Source organism: Thalassophryne amazonica, chromosome 5, assembly GCF_902500255.1.
Source record: "Thalassophryne amazonica chromosome 5, fThaAma1.1, whole genome shotgun sequence".
Taxonomy (NCBI): Eukaryota; Metazoa; Chordata; class Actinopteri; order Batrachoidiformes; family Batrachoididae; genus Thalassophryne; species Thalassophryne amazonica.
The window spans coordinates 91435570-91456987 of record NC_047107.1 but is presented as its reverse complement, the minus strand read 5'-3'; the positions used below and the strand labels follow the sequence as shown (position 1 = coordinate 91456987).

The window sequence follows — 21418 nt, the reverse complement described above, 5'->3', positions numbered from 1 at the left end:
TGTGACAGATGCTGGTGTAATGGGTTAGCTGAGACACAGGGGAATGACATCACACTCTGAAAATAGAGACGAAAGTGATTTGTCCTGTTTTCTGACAGACCAACACCAGCGTGTGGGTGCCTGGCCACCTCCACCCCATCGAAGAGGGTAAGTTTACCGCAGGAGTTATCCACATTTGAGCATAAAGCTAGAATAACCAGCAACACTTTCAAAGCACCTTCAGTACTGTATTTTTATCTATAGCAGCACTTTCATGTTGCTTTCATACATGCACTTTCTCTGTTAAATATTACTGTAACATATTGAATTTCACTTCATTAAATTTTATTATTTGCTCTTTGAGGTAAACACTTTTGTTCGGTCCCTGTGTGTAAGGTTTACTAAAAGTATTGATTTCCTGCAATACCCAGAATAACTGAACATGCCCCAGATAAGAGGTCTACTGAGTTGGAAGTGATCCTCTACTCTCCAAACACAATACTGGTGGAAAATACAGGTGTGCGCACCATACGTCTGTCTCAGCATTTGTCAATTATTGGTCTCATCTTGAGATTCTATGGAAGACTGCTGCAAATGCTTCTCTCTGGAGAAGCGATATAGTTGAGTGAGGAAACATGACGTCATGTTTTCAGTCCACCAAACTCTGCTCAAATGCAGCATATCTGTCTGTAAACCAGGAAAATCCTTCTGCTGAGCGCAGATGTCAGTGGAAATGTGACGTCATCTGTCCGTTAGCGCCCCAACTCCACAGGAGACTGACAAATTTGCCAACAGATAAAATAACTAAATTTGTAACTCATCCTTTTGCTTTGTCTGTCAGTGTGACACAGCCTTTAACATCTCTTATTCTGTTGTGTGAAGAGTGTCCACTGCCACTGCACATACGGTATGGCTGTTTTAACTGGACTTTGGTGGACCTCATCCATGCATATGGACCCACAGCATATAGTACTTTAAGGTTAACTTAGGTTATCTGTCATTAAATGCTGATCACTGAGGACTGTAATGCAACTGGGTGATCCTTCTTTCATTATTATACAACCCCTGGCAATAATTATGGACTCAGCGGCCTCGGAGGACGTTCATTTAGTCGTTTAATTTTGTAGAAAAAAAGCAGATCACAGACATGACACAAAACTAAAGTCATTTCAAATGGGAACTTTCTGGCTTTAAGAAACACTATAAGAAATCAAGGAAAAATAATTGTGGCAGTCAGTAACGGTTACTTTTTTAGACCAAGCAGAGGGAAAAATATATGGACTCACTCAATTCTGAGGAATAAATTATGGAATCACCCTGTAAATTTTCATCCCCAAAACTAACACCTGCATCAAATCAGATCTGCTCGTTAGTCTGCATCTAAAAAGGAGTGATCACATCTTGGAGAGCTGTTGCACCAAGTTTCTGGTGTCTATTACATCACTCCACTTTGTGCACTCCCCTCCTCACAATCTTGCCGTGTATAATCTTTGTTCACTAGCCACGCCCCCTTCTAGGTCTTTCCCCACGTGCACCTCATTAACGCCACCTGTTCCTCATCTCACATCCTGATTAGTCCACTTGTATTTAAACCTCACGGCCCTTCACTTCCCTGCCAGATTGTTGTCTCTATACACTTTCCAGCGCCTGTTTATCAGTCCTGTTTTTGTCAAGCCGTGTATCAAACTACTGCTCTGTGTTCAATCAATCAATCAATTTTATTTATATAGCGCCAAATCACAACAAACAGTTGCCCCAAAGCGCTTTATATTGTAAGGCAAGGCCATGCAATAATTACGTAAAAACCCCAATGGTCAAAACGACCCCCTGTGAGCAAGCACTTGGCGACAGTGGGAAGAAAAAACTCCCTTTTAACAGGAAGAAACCTCCAGCAGAACCAGGCTCAGGGAGGGGCAGTCTTCTGCTGGGACTGGTTGGGGCTGAGGGAGAGAACCAGGAAAAAGACATGCTGTGGAGGGGAGCAGAGATCAATCACTAATGATTAAATGCAGAGTGGTGCATACAGAGCAAAAAGAGAAAGAAACACTCAGTGCATCATGGGAACCCCCCAGCAGTCTAAGTCTATAGCAGCATAACTAAGGGATGGTTCAGGGTCACCCGATCCAGCCCTAACTATAAGCTTTAGCAAAAAGGAAAGTTTTAAGCCTAATCTTAAAAGTAGAGAGGGTGTCTGTCTCCCTGATCCGAATTGGGAGCTGGTTCCACAGGAGAGGAGCCTGAAAGCTGAAGGCTCTGCCTCCCATTCTACTCTTACAAACCCTAGGAACTACAAGTAAGCCTGCAGTCTGAGAGCGAAGCGCTCTATTGGGGTGATATGGCACTATGAGGTCCCTAAGATAAGATGGGACCTGATTATTCAAAACCTTATAAGTAAGAAGAAGAATTTTAAATTATATTCTAGAATTAACAGGAAGCCAATGAAGAGAGGCCAATATGGGTGAGATATGCTCTCTCCTTCTAGTCCCCGTCAGTATTCTAGCTGCAGCATTTTGAATTAACTGAAGGCTTTTCAGGGAACTTTTAGGACAACCTGATAATAATGAATTACAATAGTCCAGCCTAGAGGAAATAAATGCATGAATTAGTTTTTCAGCATCACTCTGAGACAAGACCTTTCTAATTTTAGAGATATTGCGTAAATGCAAAAAAGCAGTCTTACATATTTGTTTAATATGCGCTTTGAATGACATATCCTGATCAAAAATGACTCCAAGATTTCTCACAGTATTACTAGAGGTCAGGGTAATGCCATCCAGAGTAAGGATGTGGTTAGACACCATGTTTCTAAGATTTGTGGGGCCAAGTACAATAACTTCAGTTTTATCTGAGTTTAAGGAAATTAGAGGTCATCCATGTCCTTATGTCTGTAAGACAATCCTGCAGTTTAGCTAATTGGTGTGTGTCCTCTGGCTTCATGGATAGATAAAGCTGGGTATCATCTGCGTAACAATGAAAATTTAAGCAATGCCGGCTAATAATACTGCCTAAGGGAAGCATGTATAAAGTGAATAAAATTGGTCCTAGCACAGAACCTTGTGGAACTCCATAATTAACCTTAGTCTGTGAAGATGATTCCCCATTTACATGAACAAATTGTAATCTATTAGATAAATATGATTCAAACCACCGCAGCGCAGTGCCTTTAATACCTATGGCATGCTCTAATCTCTGTAATAAAATTTTATGGTCAACAGTATCAAAAGCAGCACTGAGGTCTAACAGAACAAGCACAGAGATGAGTCCACTGTCTGAGGCCATAAGAAGATAATTTGTAACCTTCACTAATGCTGTTTCTGTACTATGATGAATTCTAAAACCTGACTGAAACTCTTCAAATAGACCATTCCTCTGCAGATGATCAGTTAGCTGTTTTACAACTATCCTTTCAAGAATTTTTGAGAGAAAAGGAAGGTTGGAGATTGGCCTATAATTAGCTAAGATAGCTGGGTCAAGTGATGGCTTTTTAAGTAATGGTTTAATTACTGCCACCTTAAAAGCCTGTGGTACATAGCCAACTAATAAAGATAGATTGATCATATTTAAGGTCGAAGCATTAAATAATGGTAGTTACTGTGTTACCTCAACCATGCCTCTTGCCTCATCCCAGATGTCGGTGTTTGCTCGTGCCTCTGACCCCTGCTCGTTCATGACTGCGTCTCTGCCTAATCCTGCTAGTATGTCTGCTGCGCTGACTGACCACATGTGTACCGAAACCAAGCCTGGAATAAAGACCATGATTTCTCTTCCACCAAAGCCCAGTCTGGGCATTTGCATTGCTGGTCCAGCCACTCCGGGTACTGGGCAGCCGCCCGTCCTGACAGCACCATTACATCTCTAAGGCCCTTCAGCACAAACTAAACAAATTTGGCACATGGGTAGTCCCAGTGTCTCAATTTACATATTAAGTAGGACATGAAAAGTCATATTTTAACTCAGGTCCTATTATAGGAGTTGTACATACTAAATTTTGACACAACCTGTAACTGACTCAGAGGTATGCACTACGCAAGTTTCCTGTGCAAACTTTTACCGAGCTGAGTGGGGAATTTACCAGGTCTTGGCTTGTTGTTATGGTGTCTTAGGTTACTGAAAGTGAACAAAAATATTCCCAACCTTTCTGTCATAAAGTTATCTAAAAATGCTGGATTTGTATATAAAGTCAGTCATTACATATAGCAGAAAACTGTTGTTTTAAATAACTGTAAAGGTTTCTGACTTTTAAACATGACTGTAAAAACACTCTACCTATCCTAGTTTCACAAATTAATTTGTAGAAATAAATATACAGCCAAAGCTGAACAACACACCAAGCTATTATCAAAGACATCAGAGCACATGTTTAAATTGTGGTTATTTATAGAAGGAGATTCTGTAGCCAGATTTTCAATACTCTTGTTAGAATTCCTACAAATGATAGAGTTACTATAAATAAAGCCTGTAGTGTAGACTGTGTTTAAACTAAAGAGAGCACCGATAGCTCTAGGCCTACAGATTAATGACCTGATTTTCCCCTTAAAGAGCTTGGATTGGGGGGGGGGGGGGGGGTGGCTATATGTGCATACACTGAAAGGAAGAGTGATTCTGTGCTGTGTGTATGAGAAGAGAAAGGAGGTATTAATCACCAGCTAGCCCATCACCCTCACCACCGAAACCTTCGCTATGAAGCAGTCCCTTCAACACTGATCCAAAGTCTGTTTGGTACTTATCCCTCTTTAATGGGGTTTCAGCCAGGATTTGGGTCAGTTGGGAACAGAGTGGTTTCCAGTTTAAATGGAGATCCTATCGAGACAACGATCCATAACTCATTATTTAAACATTTTCCTCACACCTTTGTGTGAAGCGAGGCAGGTGTGAAAGCTCTCGCTCAAGTAGCCGTACTGTTGACTATGATCACAGAGAACATGAATCTCTTTGTGGTAAATAGGATTACCTGTTGGTCACACAAACAAAAAGATCAACTCCTCAATTACAGGGAAATACTGTTAGTACAGGCACAGATTAACACCAGTTTTGAAGAGTTAAGGTGCACTGACAAGCAACAACCTTTGACTCACGCACTAGCAGGAACTGTGTCGTGCTGGAGAATAAACTCATCTTTAACTGGTGCAGACAGGACGCCAGAGGGGGCACCGGTGCGTGCTATTGCGCACAGAGAATTTTGAAATGTTCAAAAAAAAATCTTTCATGCACAAATGTGGTGCTACATGGCACAATCTAATCTCCAACACTATGTGCAGCTCGTCAAGTGGAGTCAAGAAGTGAACAGATCAAGTGGTGACATCAGTGGATCGCATCAGAGCGAAGTTCATCTGAAGGATTATAACAATAAGTTAAATCTGTTATAAACATACTTTAACATGCCATGTCAAGCCATGACAATGTGAACAAGTCAAATAATTACCTTTTTAGATGGCTCAAAATGCTTTCTGCAGGTAGTGAGGTGTGCACGCGCGCGAACGGCTCCAGCCTCCTCTGTGATTCAGGATACGATTAGAGCCATTTTCAACAGCCAATTTGCAGAAAAAAATGATTAATCTGCCACAAAATAATTATTTTATATACGCAGCGTGGGATCGTTACGACGACGTTCGTGCTCTTGCGTGAGTCACAGGCATGCTCGTGTCAGTACACCTTTTCACACCGGGCCTGCTTCAAGTTGCTTCATGCGGCGTCATGACGATGCAGGAATGTCTGCATCAGGTGTGTGCAGCAAGGGGGCAGGGAGGAGGTGAGAAAGCAGAGGAGGATCTGCAGGTAGTTTTGCTGTAGCCAGACAGTGCACTTTGATTTCTCTTCTAGTTTATATTTGTTCTTGTGCAGGGCTGCACTCTGATTTCTGTTATAGTTTATCTTTCTTCCTTTGACCGCGAGTTGCGCACCTGTGAACAAACTGTCCGCGAGTAAATATGGAGATGTCTGGAGTTATACTTGATGTGGACATGTCCTGTCTCTGGCAATCAGTCTGTGAGCAGGACTTAATGTCCTTTTTTTGTCCTTTATTTAACACAGTGACGAGAGAGTTTGAGGGGAGAGCGAGGACCTGCCTGCAGCCAGCTAGTTTTTTTCTTTTCTTTTAATTGTTCACATGTGCGCGCACAAACGAATCGTCCGTGAGTGGATTGGACATGTCAGGACTTTTTACTGGATGTGGACATGGCCTGTCTCTGGCAATCAGTCTGTGAGCAGGACTTTTATGGACTTTATTTAAACATCTGTGAGAGAATTTAAGAGCGAGGAGCTGCAGCAGCAGTCAGGCTGCAATCAGCATTTTTTTTCTGTGCTCTTTTGAGCGTGTAGATTTACTGCATTGTGTACACGGTATAAAACATGCAGGCTCATGCAGTATTGCTAATAATCATTTACCACAATCTAAGTGACGACACTTGTAAAAGAAACAAAAAAATCAAATGAAATATTTCTGTATTTCTCAATGGGGTATCATGTCATCAAATAGAAGAAGGAACTGTGCACCGCATGTGCTTGTGTATTCGTGATCTGTGTGTGGGTGGGAGTGATTCATTGACATGAGTCAAGAAGTGAGTTCACAGCTGAAAGATAACCGATAAAACACTCACTCGTAGCAGCTCCCCCGACGAGGGTCTGTCCTGAGGAATCTTCAGTAGGCAGTAGTCGACAAAGCTCCGGAAGGGGTCAGACCTGGAGGGGGATTAAACACATTTTAATCAGAGAGTGGGTTTAGCACATATGGCATAAATTCAAATCTTCAGCTGTTGTCAGACACACCCACTGAAAGCTGATGCATTCCACTGTAGATGGACACAAGGCATGCACATGAACGAAAACTGCTCACGAAGATGGGGGGGGGGGGGGGGGGGTGTATTAAACTTATCTGTCAGAATCTTCAGTTAAGGTATCGGTAGAAGTGGAACAAGACATTAAAACACTGCCAGTATCGCTGATCTAAAAACATGGTTAGAATAACTTGCCATACATCTGCATGTTTAGGTTGCTGTTATGCAACACCAGGAGATAGTAACCTACGACACCGTTTAGGTCCCAGAACCAAAGTTTGGAGGAGCATCCAAATCTTCTGTGCATTCACACACATTATTGGAGTATTGTTTAAAAATGAAAATACACTCCCCTCACTTCGTTTCTAAGTCACCCTACTTGTGCTATCCCAATGATATAATGCAGCTGCACAGGAAAGACCAGAGCAGTCCAGGTTTGTTTTCATCTGTGATAATGTAGATTCCACTGAGATACTCTAATCTCTAAACTGGTTTCTCAACCACAATAATGTCAGTTATACAGTTCAGCCCCCCCCCAATAAAAGGAAAGAAAACGCTAAATCTGGATGGAACATTTCTCGTTCCACTGTAAAATGTGCATTTTCTGATCAATGATCACCCGAATCAGTTGCAAATACACCTATTCTTGAAATAAAAACATCCCTATCGGTAACTGACGTATCGTTTTCTGTTAGTGAAATCTCCATACTGGAGACGACTAGAACGATTACAGTAACAACAAGCTCACTCATGGACACAACATTGGCAGTTTCTGTGACAATTCGGCTGTTCTGGACAACGCTGCCTTTTTATCCCCCCATAAAAAGGAAAAAGGGAGAAGGTGAAGGAACATATTAGAAAGTGCAAGACCACTGACCACAGATTTGTCTACTTCTTCTGAAAGCAATGGAAGTGGTATGTGGAGACATTCAGACCAAGGATGATATTGCTTTTAGTGTAGATAAAGTGGCATGACCAAACCCCAACAGAAAACTGGATATATGAGCCAGCTGCCACAGCACTTAATAACACTATTTTTTTTTCTTACCTCTAGTGTAATTTGATATTTTCATTTCAGTGAGTTTGCAGTAACACTGTAGTGATTGCTGTACTTTATTTTACTTGCAGTTGCACTTTTTTTTTTGTTAAAAGTTGCAACAGCAAACAAATAAGTTGTAAATTTCATTTTCTGACATCTTCCCATTTCTGTGAAAGACTGATTCAAACGGTGTAAGTGGGTATCACTGTTGCAAAAATACCGTTTCGAAAACGGAGTTTTGCATTTTGATTGCAGTGACATTTTGATGACAAAATAAAATGTGTCACTCTAGTTGTGTGTTATTTGGCTCAGATTTAGCTGGAAATGCTGAAACAATTGCAGAAACCCAGGTTTGACATATTCATCAGTTAGGGTCACTGCCCAGGAAACACCTAGCAAACTGAATCCACCTCAACTTTCAAAATCTAATGTACATTGTGGGTCCACGTGGGGGCACTTGTATGCCATGGCATCCAGCGTACTGAACAGACTCCACAGAGCTGATGTCTATACTCATCTCATCTGGAAAGATGCTGCTATAGCCTTGGGCCTTTGGTGCTCATCCAAAAATACCACAGTCTTGACCACCCTAAATAATCACTCACTTCAGCACAATGCTAGAAACAAACACCAAGTTTACAGGAGGCGTAATCCACCCAGTCATATGCTGCAAATATTCCTTACATTTTATTTCTGAAAAACTGATCTGTCAGTGCACAGAATGTATATACTTTTTTAAATAATAAACATGAACACTTGTATTTCAGTAAGGTCATGAGTATGAGATGGCGAAAGACCACAGATACACTGAACAAAAACACAACACTTTTGTTTTTGCTCCCATTTGTCATGAGCTGAACTCAAAGATCCAAAACATTTTCTCACCTATTTCCTAAACCTATTTCTCACAAATATTGTTGACAAATCTGTCTAAATCTGTGTTAGTGAGCACTTCTTTGCTGAGATAATCCATCCCACCTCACAGGTGTGGCATATCAAGATGCTGATTAGACAGCATAATTACTGCATAGGTGTGCCTTAGGCTGGCCACAATAAAAGGCCATTCTGAAATGTGCAAATGGGGGGGTGTCATAAAAAAGAATTTGGTGTACCACCATTTGCCTCATGCAGTGAAACAAATTTCCTTCACATAGAGTTAATCAGGTTGATTGTGGCCTGTGGAATGTTGGTCCACTCCTCTTCAATGACTGTGCAAAGTTACTGGATATTGGCAGGAACTGGAACACGCTGTCATACGCCAATCCAGAGCACCCCAAACATGCTGAATGGGTGACATGTCCGGTGAGGAAGTTGGCCATGCAAGAACTAGGATGTTTTCAGCTTCCAGGAATTGTGTACAGATCCTTGCAACATAGGACCGTGCATTATCATGCTGACACATGAAGTGATGACCGTGGATGAATGGCACAACAATGAGCCTCAGGATCTCATCACGGTATCTGTGCATTCAAAATTCCATCAACAAAATGCACATGTGCTCGTTGCCCATAACATTTGTCTGCCCAAACCATAACCCCACCATCACTATGGGCCACTCGATCCACAACGTTGACATAAGCAAACCGCTCACCCACACAACGTCACACATGCTGTCTGCCATCTGCCCTAAACAGTGAAAACCGTGATTCATCCGTGAAGAGAACACCTCTCCAACGTGCCAGACGGCATCAAATGTGAGCATTTCTATGGTGTCTTATCGGTGACAAACCACTCTCGTGTAAAATATGCATTCAGGCGTATTATATTATTTCACACGCGTAGATATTACCTGCGCACAAATTATCTCTGGTTGCAAAGAAAACCTGCACCCACTTGGCCCTTTCTGGAATAGTTTGGACACCACTGATTTACACAATAATACACCTTACTAGCCAGCACATGAATATGTTGGCACTAACATGGGTTATCTGGTGGAGGACTTCAATGTAATTACATAAGAGACCTAAAGTGTGACCGTGCATCAGGCCTGATGCAGAGATCAGAGGTCTTGTAGATTAACAAAGGGTTGTTTTGCCTCTGAACACAGATCAGGATTAGATTTAATATACACAAATAACTAGAGGTACTGCAGTTTCCCAGACTTCTGTTTGTGGAATAAAACAGCGGCTAGTGCAGAAATTGATTTACAATCTTCTATTTAACTTATTTTTTCAAAATGCCATCACATTATACTGCATTCTGTAGAACTACAGTCCCCAACTCATATCATCTGGGAGCCATGTGATGAGTCAGCAGGAAAATTAAGTCCAGTGGTGTTTGTGTTTGTAATGCCACTTTCAACTATATAACTTGAGAAAAATCAGCTTTCTTCTTGTAAGTCACAGCTAGTTGTCAGATTAAAGTCAAAGACAGATAAATAAACAACTGTCTTAACCTCTCTTTTAGGATTAGAAATTAAAATTTGGTATAAGGAGCCACAGGAGGTAATTTTTTAAATTTTACCAATATGTTAACCGGTGCCAATAAGGTCCACCCACCCACCCTCCCACCCACCCACACACACACACACACACACACACACACACACACACACACACACACACACAATTCTGAGTCTCACAACGCTACTCAAAAGATTACTTTTCTAAGTTAAGAATTTAATCATTAATGCTAATGGTCATTTGAAATTGTATTTATTTATTTATTTTTTAACCAATTTTGTGTGTGTGTGTGTGTGTGTGTGGGGGGGGGGGGGGTGCACAGTAAATTTGGCACATTGTGTGGAAAGTGCGTTTCCAACTCACCACTCATTGGACTGCAGCGTGGGAGAGTCATTCTGGGCAATGTGATATAAGGCACTCATGGCATTCATGTTGAATAAGGGCGGTTTACGCTCCGCTAAAATTAGGAAAGAAAGAAAAAATAGAAAATAATGATAGTGATGTTCTCGAAGCAGAGTTTACACCATGGACACATTTATGGAAAAAAAAAAAGTGTTTAAGTGTGTTTTAAAATGTGTTCATCTTTAAAATGATGCATTCTTTGTCCACCTCTTATGACTCATAATAACAGAAACCTACTGAACATTTTAAATCTTTTGGACCAATACTTAGATCTGTGCTCTCACCCAGTTCAATACAGGTGATCCCCAGGGACCAGATGTCCACCTTCCCTTCATACTGACCCTCGTCCATGGCTAGGATCACTTCTGGGGCCATCCTGCCATGCAAACACACACAGAATTTATTAAGTGTGAGGATAAATCCACAAAAATGTTTAAGCTGTTAAGCGTCTCAGCGCTTATAAAGACTCTAGACTCTAGACTCTTATAAAGACTCTACTTTTTAGAATATTTGTGTGCACTGTGTATTTGTACACGTGGCGTGTTGACAGCTGCTCAGTTTAATTTATGACATAAAGTTGTGTACTGTTGGACTGTGACATTATCTGTTGTTTAGATGTTGATTATCTATGTTCTTGAAAACTAACTGCAGTGTGTAAATCAGCCGGGTATAGCTGGTATGCTGATGTCTACATTAATGGCAAACAATCGGAGTATATCAGCACCACCACCAATAACATGGGCTGAGCCTGGAGATAAACCAAATGTGGCCAAGCAAACACCCACAACTGAAAAAATGTGCTTGTGGTGTTACAACTGTGAGACCCCCCCCCCCCCAAAAAAAAATCCACAAACTTAAAAAAGCCTGAAAGCAGACAGACGGAGTTGAAATCCTTTCTGCTGCTCAAGAAAGCAAAACGGGGAAAAAAAATGCGCTGGAGCATTCTGTGCTTACAGCCATATTACTTCGTGTCTACTCACCAGTAAGGTGTTCCCACAAAGGAGTTGGCAGGGGAGGCAATGGAGGCGGAGCCAAAATCAGCCAGTTTGACCTGGCCTAGTTCAGTCAGCAGGATGTTACCAGCCTTCACATCTCTGGATGGACAAGAGAAGAGGAAGCATGAAGGTCCACATCAGCATTCAGTTTCTACACTGCTTAAACTCTATCAAATAAATGTTGCAAACAAAATGTGATGTGTGTGTGTGTGTGTTATGAATCTGCATTTTGATTTGGTTTTATGTTTGATTCCCTCCCTAGAACAATGTGGGTGTGGATGGGTTTTGAACCCAGAACACTGTTGCTGTGAGGCAGCCCAGAAATATGATGAAATACGATGAAGTTAAATGTTAAGAGTTTCATTCTCCATACATGCGTTTTAAAAAGGTGGGCATAAGTAGTAATTATCATATGTACCTATAATTTTCTATTCTTCAGTTATGTTAATTCCACATTTTTGCTTGTACACTGCCCAAGAGGGGGATTAACATAACACATATTATCACACATAATAAATGTGACAATAAGAATCCTGCAAATAGATACAAAAATGTACTAAATTCCAAGTTGTGATTTCTAAAATGTTGAAATGTGTTTGAGCTGACAAATTTTCTACATTTTACAACTTAGTATTTTCATATGTGGAATGTCATTTGAAGTATATACGAGGTCTATTAGATAATAAACCGACCCTTTTATTTATTTTTTTTAACTATATGGATTTGAATGACGTGCGATTACACCAATCATGCTTGAACCCTCGTGCGCATGCGTGAGTTTTTTCACACGTCGGTGACGTCATTTCCCTGTGGGCAGGCCTTGAGTGAGATGTGGTCCCGCCCTCTCGGCTGAATTCCTTTGTTTCACACGCTGCTCGAGACGGCGCGCGTTGCTTTATCAAAATTTTTTCTGGACCTGTGAGGAATATCCGAGTGGACACTATTCGAGAAATTAAGCTGGTTTTCGTGAAAAGTTTAACGGCTGATGAGAGATTATGGGGTGTTTCTGTCGCTGTAAGGACTTCCCACGCAGCGGGATGTCGTGCAGCGCTTCCAGGCGCCGTCGTCGGCCTGTTTCGACCTGAAAACATCCTAATTTAAGGCTTAATTCACCCAGGACGTCGTGAGAGAACAGAGACGATTCAGAAGAGGCCGGCATGAGGACTTTATGCGGACATTCCACTGTTTAAGGACATTTTGTAATGAAAGACGTGTGCGCAAATTCGCCGAGTCGTTTCCGTGACGACTCGGCAAATCTGTGCACCGCGACAGGAAAAACACCTCCGTGTTGAAAACCATTTGTAAATTCAGGCGGCTTTTGATGGCTTTCAACAAGTGAGTAACTGAGAAATTGTTTAACAGCTTGGGAATGTTCCAACTTGCCCGTTAAGGTTTCCAACGGAGGTATTTTTCCTGTCGCGACCCCCCGCGGTCGGGTCCAGCCCGACATGCAACTCTGCCCGCACATTCTTTCATTACAAAATGTCCGTTAATAATGGAATGTCCAAATAAACTCCTCATGCCGACTTCTTCTGAAAGTTCTCTGTTCTCTGACGACTTCCTGGGTCAACAGAGCCTGAAATGTGGAAGTTTTCAACTTGAAACGGCGAGACGCTGCTGCCTCGAAGCGCAGATCGCCGTCAGGCGCCGTGGGCCGTCCTTACGGCGACACTACCAGACCAAAATCTCTCATCAGCCATTAAAATTTTTACCGAAAGCCAGATGAATTTATCGAATGGTGTCCACTCAGTTGTGCCTTACAGTTTTGAAAAAAATTTGATCAAACAAAGTAGCAGTCTGAGCCATTCAATCAATCAATCAATCAATCAATTTTTTTTTTATATAGCGCCAAATCACAACAAACAGTTGCCCCAAGGCGCTTTATATTGTAAGGCAAGGCCATACAATAATGATGTAAAACCCCAACGGTCAAAACGACCCCCTGTGAGCAAGCACTTGGCTACAGTGGGAAGGAAAAACTCCCTTTTAACAGGAAGAAACCTCCAGCAGAACCAGGCTCAGGGAGGGGCAGTCTTCTGCTGGGACTGGTTGGGGCTGAGGGAGAGAACCAGGAAAAAGACATGCTGTGGAGGGGAGCAGAGATCGATCACTAATGATTAAATGCAGAGTGGTGCATACAGAGCAAAAAGAGAAAGAAACAGTGCATCATGGGAACCCCCCAGCAGTCTACGTCTATAGCAGCATAACTAAGGGATGGTTCAGGGTCACCTGATCCAGCCCTAACTATAAGCTTTAGCAAAAAGGAAAGTTTTAAGCCTAATCTTAAAAGTAGAGAGGGTGTCTGTCTCCCTGATCTGAATTGGGAGCTGGTTCCACAGGAGAGGAGCCTGAAAGCTGAAGGCTCTGCCTCCCATTCTACTCTTCCAAACCCTAGGAACTACAAGTAAGCCTGCAGTCTGAGAGCGAAGCGCTCTATTGGGGTGATATGGTACTACGAGGTCCCTAAGATAAGATGGGACCTGATTATTCAAAACCTTATAAGTAAGAAGAAGAATTTTAAATTCTATTCTAGAATTAACAGGAAGCCAATGAAGAGAGGCCAATATGGGTGAGATATGCTCTCCTTCTAGTCCCCGTCAGCACTCTAGCTGCAGCATTTTGAATTAACTGAAGGCTTTTTAGGGAACTTTTAGGACAACCTGATAATAATGAATTACAATAGTCCAGCCTAGAGGAAATTGACATTCCTAAACAATGAAAAAAAATCGACGAGAGGGTGGCCCACTCCTCACTCAAAGACTGCCCACAGGCGAATGACGTAACCGACAGGTGTGAAAAAACTCTCGCATGCCCACGAGGGTTCAAGCATGTCTGATGTAATCACACGTGATTCAAATCCATATGGTTTTTGAAAAAAATAAGGTCGGATACTTTTCTAATAGACCTCGTATATATATATATATATATATATATATATATATATATATATATATGTACACACACAAGGTCTGTTAGAAAAGTATCAGACCTTTTTTTTTTTTTTTTTTTTCAAAAACCATATGTATTTGAATCACGTGTGATTACATCAGCCAAGCTTGAACCTTCGTGCGTATGCGTGAGTTTTTTCATGCCTGTCGATTGCGTCATTCGCCTGTGAGTAGGCTTTGAGTGAGCACTGGTCCACCCCTCTCGTCGTTAAGGAAATGGCGGAATGATTTGGAGCTTTGCTGCATCAATTTTTTCCAGAAACTGTGAGAGACCTCCAGGTGGACCCCATTCGGAAAATTAATATGGCTTTCAGGGACGATTTTATGGGGATTACACAGATTAAGGAGTGCTCCAGCCGGTTTAAAGACCGCCCACAGCGTCAGAGCACAGCGCGCTCCGAGCGCCGATCGACAGGCTGACACCCCGCTGAAACAACCAGATCATTTCCAACGTGAAGGCTTTGTTAATCCGGGACGTCGTCTGACTTTCACAAAAAGGCAGAAGGCATGGCCATCAGCACTTTTTCGGCACATTCCACTGTTACAGAAGTTTTTTTCATGGAAAAAGAAGCGGATGAATGCGCCACCATGCTGCTCATGGCGCGGGACAAAACCACCTCCATGTTGGTCTTTCAGGACGGCTTTCAGGTGGCTTCCGGTTGCTTTTCAGTCGTGTGAATATCTGAGAAATTGAGCATGAGCTGGACATGCCCCAACATGTCCTGTGAGGCTTCATCATGGCGTTGCTTTGCGCCATGCGGCTCCGCCGCGATGCGCGGGATTCCTCCCAACATCTGTCTCAATGTGCCGAAAAAGTGCTGATGTCCACATCTTCCGCAATTCCTGTGCTAGTCAGACAACATACCGGATCAAGACAGCGTCCAGTTTAGAAATGAACGGCACATTCCACTGTTACAGGAGTTTTTGTCATGGAAAGAGGAGTGGCAGAATCCCGCGCGTCGCGGCGGAGCCGCATGGCGCAAAGCAATGCCGTGATGAAGCCTCACAGGACATGTTGGGGCATATCCAGCTCATGCTCAATTTCTCGGATATTCACACGACTGAAAAGCAACCAGAAGCCATCTGAAAGCCACCTGAAAGCCGTCCTGAGAGACCAACACGGACGTGGTTTTGTCCTGCGCCATGAGCGGCACGGTGGCGCATTCATCCACTTCTTTTTCCATGAAAAAAAAACTCCTGTAACAGTGGAACGTGCCGAAAAAGTGCTGATGTCCACGCCTTCTGCCTTTCTGTGAAAGTCAGACGACGTCCCGGATCAACAAAGCCTTCACGTTGGAAATGATCTGGTTGTTTCAGCGGGGTGTCAACCTCTCGATCAGCGCTCGGAGCGCGCCGCGCTCTCAGACGCTGTGGGCGGTCTTTAAACTGGCTGGAGCACTCCTTAATCTGTGTAATCCCCATAAAATCGTCCCTGAAAGCCATATTAATTTTCCGAATGGTGTCTACCTGGAGGTCTCTCACAATTTCAGGAAAAAATTGATGCAGCAAAGCTCCAAATCATTCCGCCATTTCCTTAACGACGAGAGGGGTGGACCAGTGCTCACTCAAAGCCTGCTCACAGGCGAATGACGCAACCGACAGGTGTGAAAAAACTCACGCATGTGCACGAAGGTTCAAGCTTGGCTGATGCAATCACACGTGATTCAAATCCATATGGTTTTTGAAAAAAATAAAAAGGTCCGATACTTTTCTAACAGACCTCGTATATACACTCGGGAGGAGCTCGGAGTCCAGCCGCTGCTCCTCCACGTCAAAAGGAGTCAGTTGAGGTGGCTCGGGCATCTTTTCCGGATGCCCCCTGGACGCCTCGCTGGACACCTTGCTGGAGACGTGTTCCGGGGAAGACCCAGGACACGGTGGAGGGACTACATCTCTCGGCTGGCTTGGGAATGCCTTGGGGTTCCCCCGGAGGAGCTGGGGGAGGTGTGTGTGGATCGGGAGGTCTGGGTGGCTTTGCTTGAGCTGCTGCCCCCGCGACCCGACTCCGGATAAAGTGGAAGAAAATGGATGTATATATATATATATATATATATATATATATATAAAATTTTCATGATTTGGATGCGAGTCACCCAGATTAAAAAAAAGACATCTGAAAATAGTTTACACACATTTTATTATCAGGCCTAACAATGCAATTTAAAAGAAATGGTTCTCAAATCATCTGCCTATTATATAATTAAGTGACTCATTACTCGTCTACTTTTGTAAAATTTTTAGATCTCTGCAATATGGAAAATTGCACATGATGGAAAAGTCAAAATGATTTATATTCTAGGATTGTTACATTGTAGCCATTGAGTTTATGAAGATTTGTTTACTCTGCAAGAATAATACTAACAATTATACATATTATAATACTTTTACAACTACCTGTAAAGTTAAAGGACTGTGCAAATATTTTAGGTACAATTAATGTCTGAATCCTTTACAAAGAATAAACATATATTGATACATAAATATAAATAAGCAACAAAGTGAAAATTTTCCAATTTTTAAGTCTTTTTCTTTTAAGAAAATTGGTTGTGTATACAGGTAAGACACACACTTATGTTCACTTTATTGAGTGATCATTGGCAACTGTGTGCTGACACACATTGGGCAGTACTCTTATAAATAATTCAAGCTTTTATTATTATTATTAAAAATCACATTAATAACCTGAAATTCTTAGCACAATCTTTAATTATATAGAAATATAAACACATGGAAAAAAGTCACTTCAAACAAATAACATTCATGTAAAGTGCATGTGTGTAAAAGTTTACAGTATAAATTCTGCAAAACTTTTTTTTTATCATGCCTCTCCTAATGTGAGAGCACAGTCCTACTCTTAAATGTTTGGTGCACGGAGATGAGCCACCTCACCTGTGAATCATATTATGGGAATGTAGGTAAGCCAGTCCAAGCAAGGCACCATGGGTAATGGCAGCAATTTCCACTTCTTGAAGTGGTTTCTTATGAACTTGGGAAAGAAGTGGAAATGATTAGAATCCCTCTTTAGACTCATTTCATCAAGCTTATGTTATCTGATTTAATCAAGTGTTAGCTAATAACTCTGTAACTAATAATGGTATTAGCTGAACTGGAGCAGGAAACTATGGATGTGAAACAGTTGCTTGATCAAGAATCAGGAGCCACTACATTAGTACAAAACAGGCCTTTGAAAAGAGAAGATATCAGACCTTATAGATACATAAACCCAGGGCTGGACTGGCATCTGAAAAGGGCCCGGGCACTTTTTGATCACCTGAGGGCCCAGCGCCGTTATATACGAGGGCTGTCAATAAAGTATAGGTCCTTTTTATTTTTTTCAAAAACTATATGGATTTCATTCATATGTTTTTACGTCAGACATGCTTGAACCCTCGTGCGCATGCGTGAGTTTTTCCACGCCTGTCGGTGACATCATTTGCCTGTGAGCACTCCTTGTGGGAGGAGTCGTCTAGCCCCTCGTCGGAATTCCTTTGTCTGAGAAGTTGCTGAGAGACTGGCGCTTTGTTTGATCAGAATTTTTTCTAAACCTGTGAGGCACATCGAAGTGGACACGGTTCTAAAAATTAAGCTGATTTTCGGTGAAAATTTTAACGGCTGATGAGAGATTTTGAGGTGATGACGTCCTGGATCAATAAAGTCTGAAATGTGGAGGTTTTCAGCTTGAAACAGGCTGACGACGGCGCCTGGGAGCGCTGCGCGACATCCCACTGCGTGGGAAGTCCTTAAAGCGACAGTATCACCTCAAAATCTCTCATACGTCATGTCTGACGTAAAAACATATGAATGAAATCCATCTAGTTTTTGAAAAAAATAAAAAGGACCTATACTTTATTGACAGACCTCGTATACGATATATATATAGGCCTATATATGATGTCTGGAAGCATATGCTAAAGAAGAATGTATGTGAAGTTCTGTGTATGTATGTTTTTGAGGGTGAGAGATAGAGAGGAGGATAAGGTCACTAACTTTTTTTTTCCTGATTATGAGCCCTGGTATGAGCCCTAGCCAGTGAATCTCAATGTGAAAAAAAAATATATATATATATATTCATACCATTTTCCTTAAGCAAAAACTGAAAATGGGTCCCACAGACCCAAACACCTTATGAGGGTTAAGCAAAGTAATATTTCACTAACACACACAACAATGTAAGTTGGACACCAACTCTAGTCAGAGCATTATTTGATACCAAAGCTAAGGCACCACACACACACACACACACACACACACACACACACACACACACACACACACACACACACACACACACACACACACACACACACACACACACACACACACACACACACACACACACACACACACACACACACACACACACGTGCTCCAACTCCTAATTCCCTAATGTATTATGTCCTTAAATATAGATGGTCATATGAATAACATGGAAACAGTAGGGAAATTGTGCTGCATAGGCCATGAGGTAAATAGGATTTCTGTTAATATACAGTAAGAAAAGGGCTGTGTTGTGCACAACTCCATCTGGGCCGCTATTGTATGTTCTAAGTCTTACTGAATAAAATTAATCCCTTAGTAATAATTTCCTAGGTTAAACATTTTCATACTTTGAGCTTACAACTGCTCCAGTCGAGAGATACTGTCAGTGAGCTTACTAAATGGAATGTTAATAACAACCGAAAATATTTTATGCCAATTCCAGTGTATCACACGTCTTTCTGCCCCTTCTCACCAGGCTGGCAGTAGCTACTCCACCTTGGAATGGCTACCAGCGATTGCTAAACAGTAGCACACCTAGTCGGCTTCTTACCTATCCATCTACCATGCCACGACGCAGCTAATACTTAATACGAGATGTCTTGATAATGACATGGCATGTCAATACAGAAGGAATAGACTACAAAAATACATTTTGTATAAAATCATAGTTGCACAACACACGACAAGCAGTAGAGCAGAAATAAGATATTAGTTGGATTTGAGAAAGTGAAAGGGGGGGATGCCATAACTAACACGCACTAGCAATTACTTTAGACACACAGCACAGGTCGTCCTTGTGACAGTTCAAGACAAATGGAAGAGTTCTATATGCTGGCGCAACAATACAAGAGAAGTCAAAGTGTATGAAAATAAATCAAATGGGTACATGTTTGTGACTGATTTGAGAAAGTCAGGATGACGACTTAGTCTTAGTTTCAGGCAATAAATGGGAAACGAAACGCCGAAACGGTGAATAGCTACACTGCATTGGCTAGCTACTAGCAAGTGTTGAGATGAATTCTAACCTCAATCTCTCCCTGCTGGGTCACGTCTCTCTCCGTCTCCATCTCCTCCTCCTCCTGCTCACTCTCCACCACCTGTGCTCTCGACGCCGGTCCTGGGCTAGTTTGAAATGATGGACCGGTGGCCCCACTACCCGAACCTGAGGTCGAGCTTGTGGTTTTAAACATATCTGTGATTTTGGCACATTTTGCTGCGTCGTCTTTTAATTTCTGTTTTCTTTTTTCTTTTCGCTTCTCAGCTCCACTCTTTTGCTTCTCCATTTTGCGCACAACTCTCCGTTCTCCACTCGAGCTCGGACCGAATAGCCAAAACTTTGAGTGATGACTTGGGTCAGGTGGGGGCCTGTAGGGAGGGGCGGGCCTTCGAGAACCAAGGAATTTCATTGGACTAGCCCAATGTGCCTCAGGAGAAGCATCCAATGGGCCTCTATGTGTCATTTTTTACCGTCGCAATCAATAAAAAATATAATTATATACATATATTTTTTAATGACAGACCTGAGGGGGCCCAAAATGCGCGAGGGCCCAGCGGGATTTGCCTGGTATGCCAGATAACCAGTCCAGTCGTGCATAAACCTGTTACTACAATAAAAATCCCAACAGTCTTTCTAACACGGCATTAACCAACCATTAATTGGCATGTGGAGAATATGGGCAGTCGTGAGAATGGCTTTGAAATGGGCTCCCTGAAGACAGATGAATGATGTTTGAGTACGTACCATGACAAAAGCTCACAGCAGACAGGTAGACTCAAAACTATAACTGTGAATGTGACAGTTAATATGCCAGATTGGGTCCGTCTTTGTGACTGGCTGGAAAGATTTCCAGGTTCTACCCTGGCTCTTGCTCATTGTGTGGAGTGATAGGCTGCAGTATATTTTTCAATGTGATTGGAGCATTTTTAAATTTTGACCACTGTGTAACCATTCAATGACCCCTGGCTATAGCTACCACCTTGTGATGGCTATCACACATTTTTGCGTAGGACACGGTACACCGAGGATGGATTGTAAGTGTCATTTAGTCCCCTTAAGTGGTACAGATTAGGTCAAAATTGATGACTGACTCAGACTAATTACAATAAAATTTCAAGGACTTGTACCAACTTTGTTTACTTGTTGTAAATGCCAAATGGACTGCATTTAGATAGTGCTTTTCCATCTACATCAGATGCTCAAAACGCTTTGTATATAAAGAAGGGCTCGTGGGTAAACTTACGAGGCAAAGCTGAGCCCAAAGAGCACCAACACTGCAATGTCCACTTATATCTTAAAAATAATTCGAACAGTTTCAATACTCAATTAACACAAAAAATCCTGGTCTGCAATCTATTAAGCACCCATCCATCCAGCCACCTGCCTGGTATATGTTACGAGACTGTATTCGTGTTCACCTTTGTACAATGGCGGAGCAACTTGAGAAAGCCAGACATGAAATCAGGTTCTTGTAAAAATAAATAATGGCATTGTCCATATGGTGGAGCTCAATATAAAACACGCAGAGAAGGAAAACTAGCCAACCACTTTATAAATGCTCCTCTGATTTGGACAGTTTATGACAATACTTCTGTAGTCTGAACAGCTTTTTTTAAAGTCTTA

At 42.0% G+C, this 21418-nt stretch overlaps 1 protein-coding gene across 4 annotated transcripts in view; it reads right to left on the bottom strand.

The window, feature by feature from the left end:
- Positions 1–21418, bottom strand: part of taok3a (TAO kinase 3a) — a 204130-nt gene that overhangs the window by 40191 nt on the left and 142521 nt on the right. For all 4 annotated transcript variants that reach the window (XM_034170867.1, XM_034170868.1, XM_034170870.1 and 1 more), the window contains 5 exons: positions 17428–17524; positions 11576–11689; positions 10880–10971; positions 10557–10650; positions 6576–6657 (listed from right to left, as the gene is read on the bottom strand). In XM_034170867.1, coding sequence (XP_034026758.1) covers positions 6576–6657; positions 10557–10650; positions 10880–10971; positions 11576–11689; positions 17428–17524 — 479 coding nt within the window. The remainder of the gene's footprint in view (positions 1–6575; positions 6658–10556; positions 10651–10879; positions 10972–11575; positions 11690–17427; positions 17525–21418) is intronic.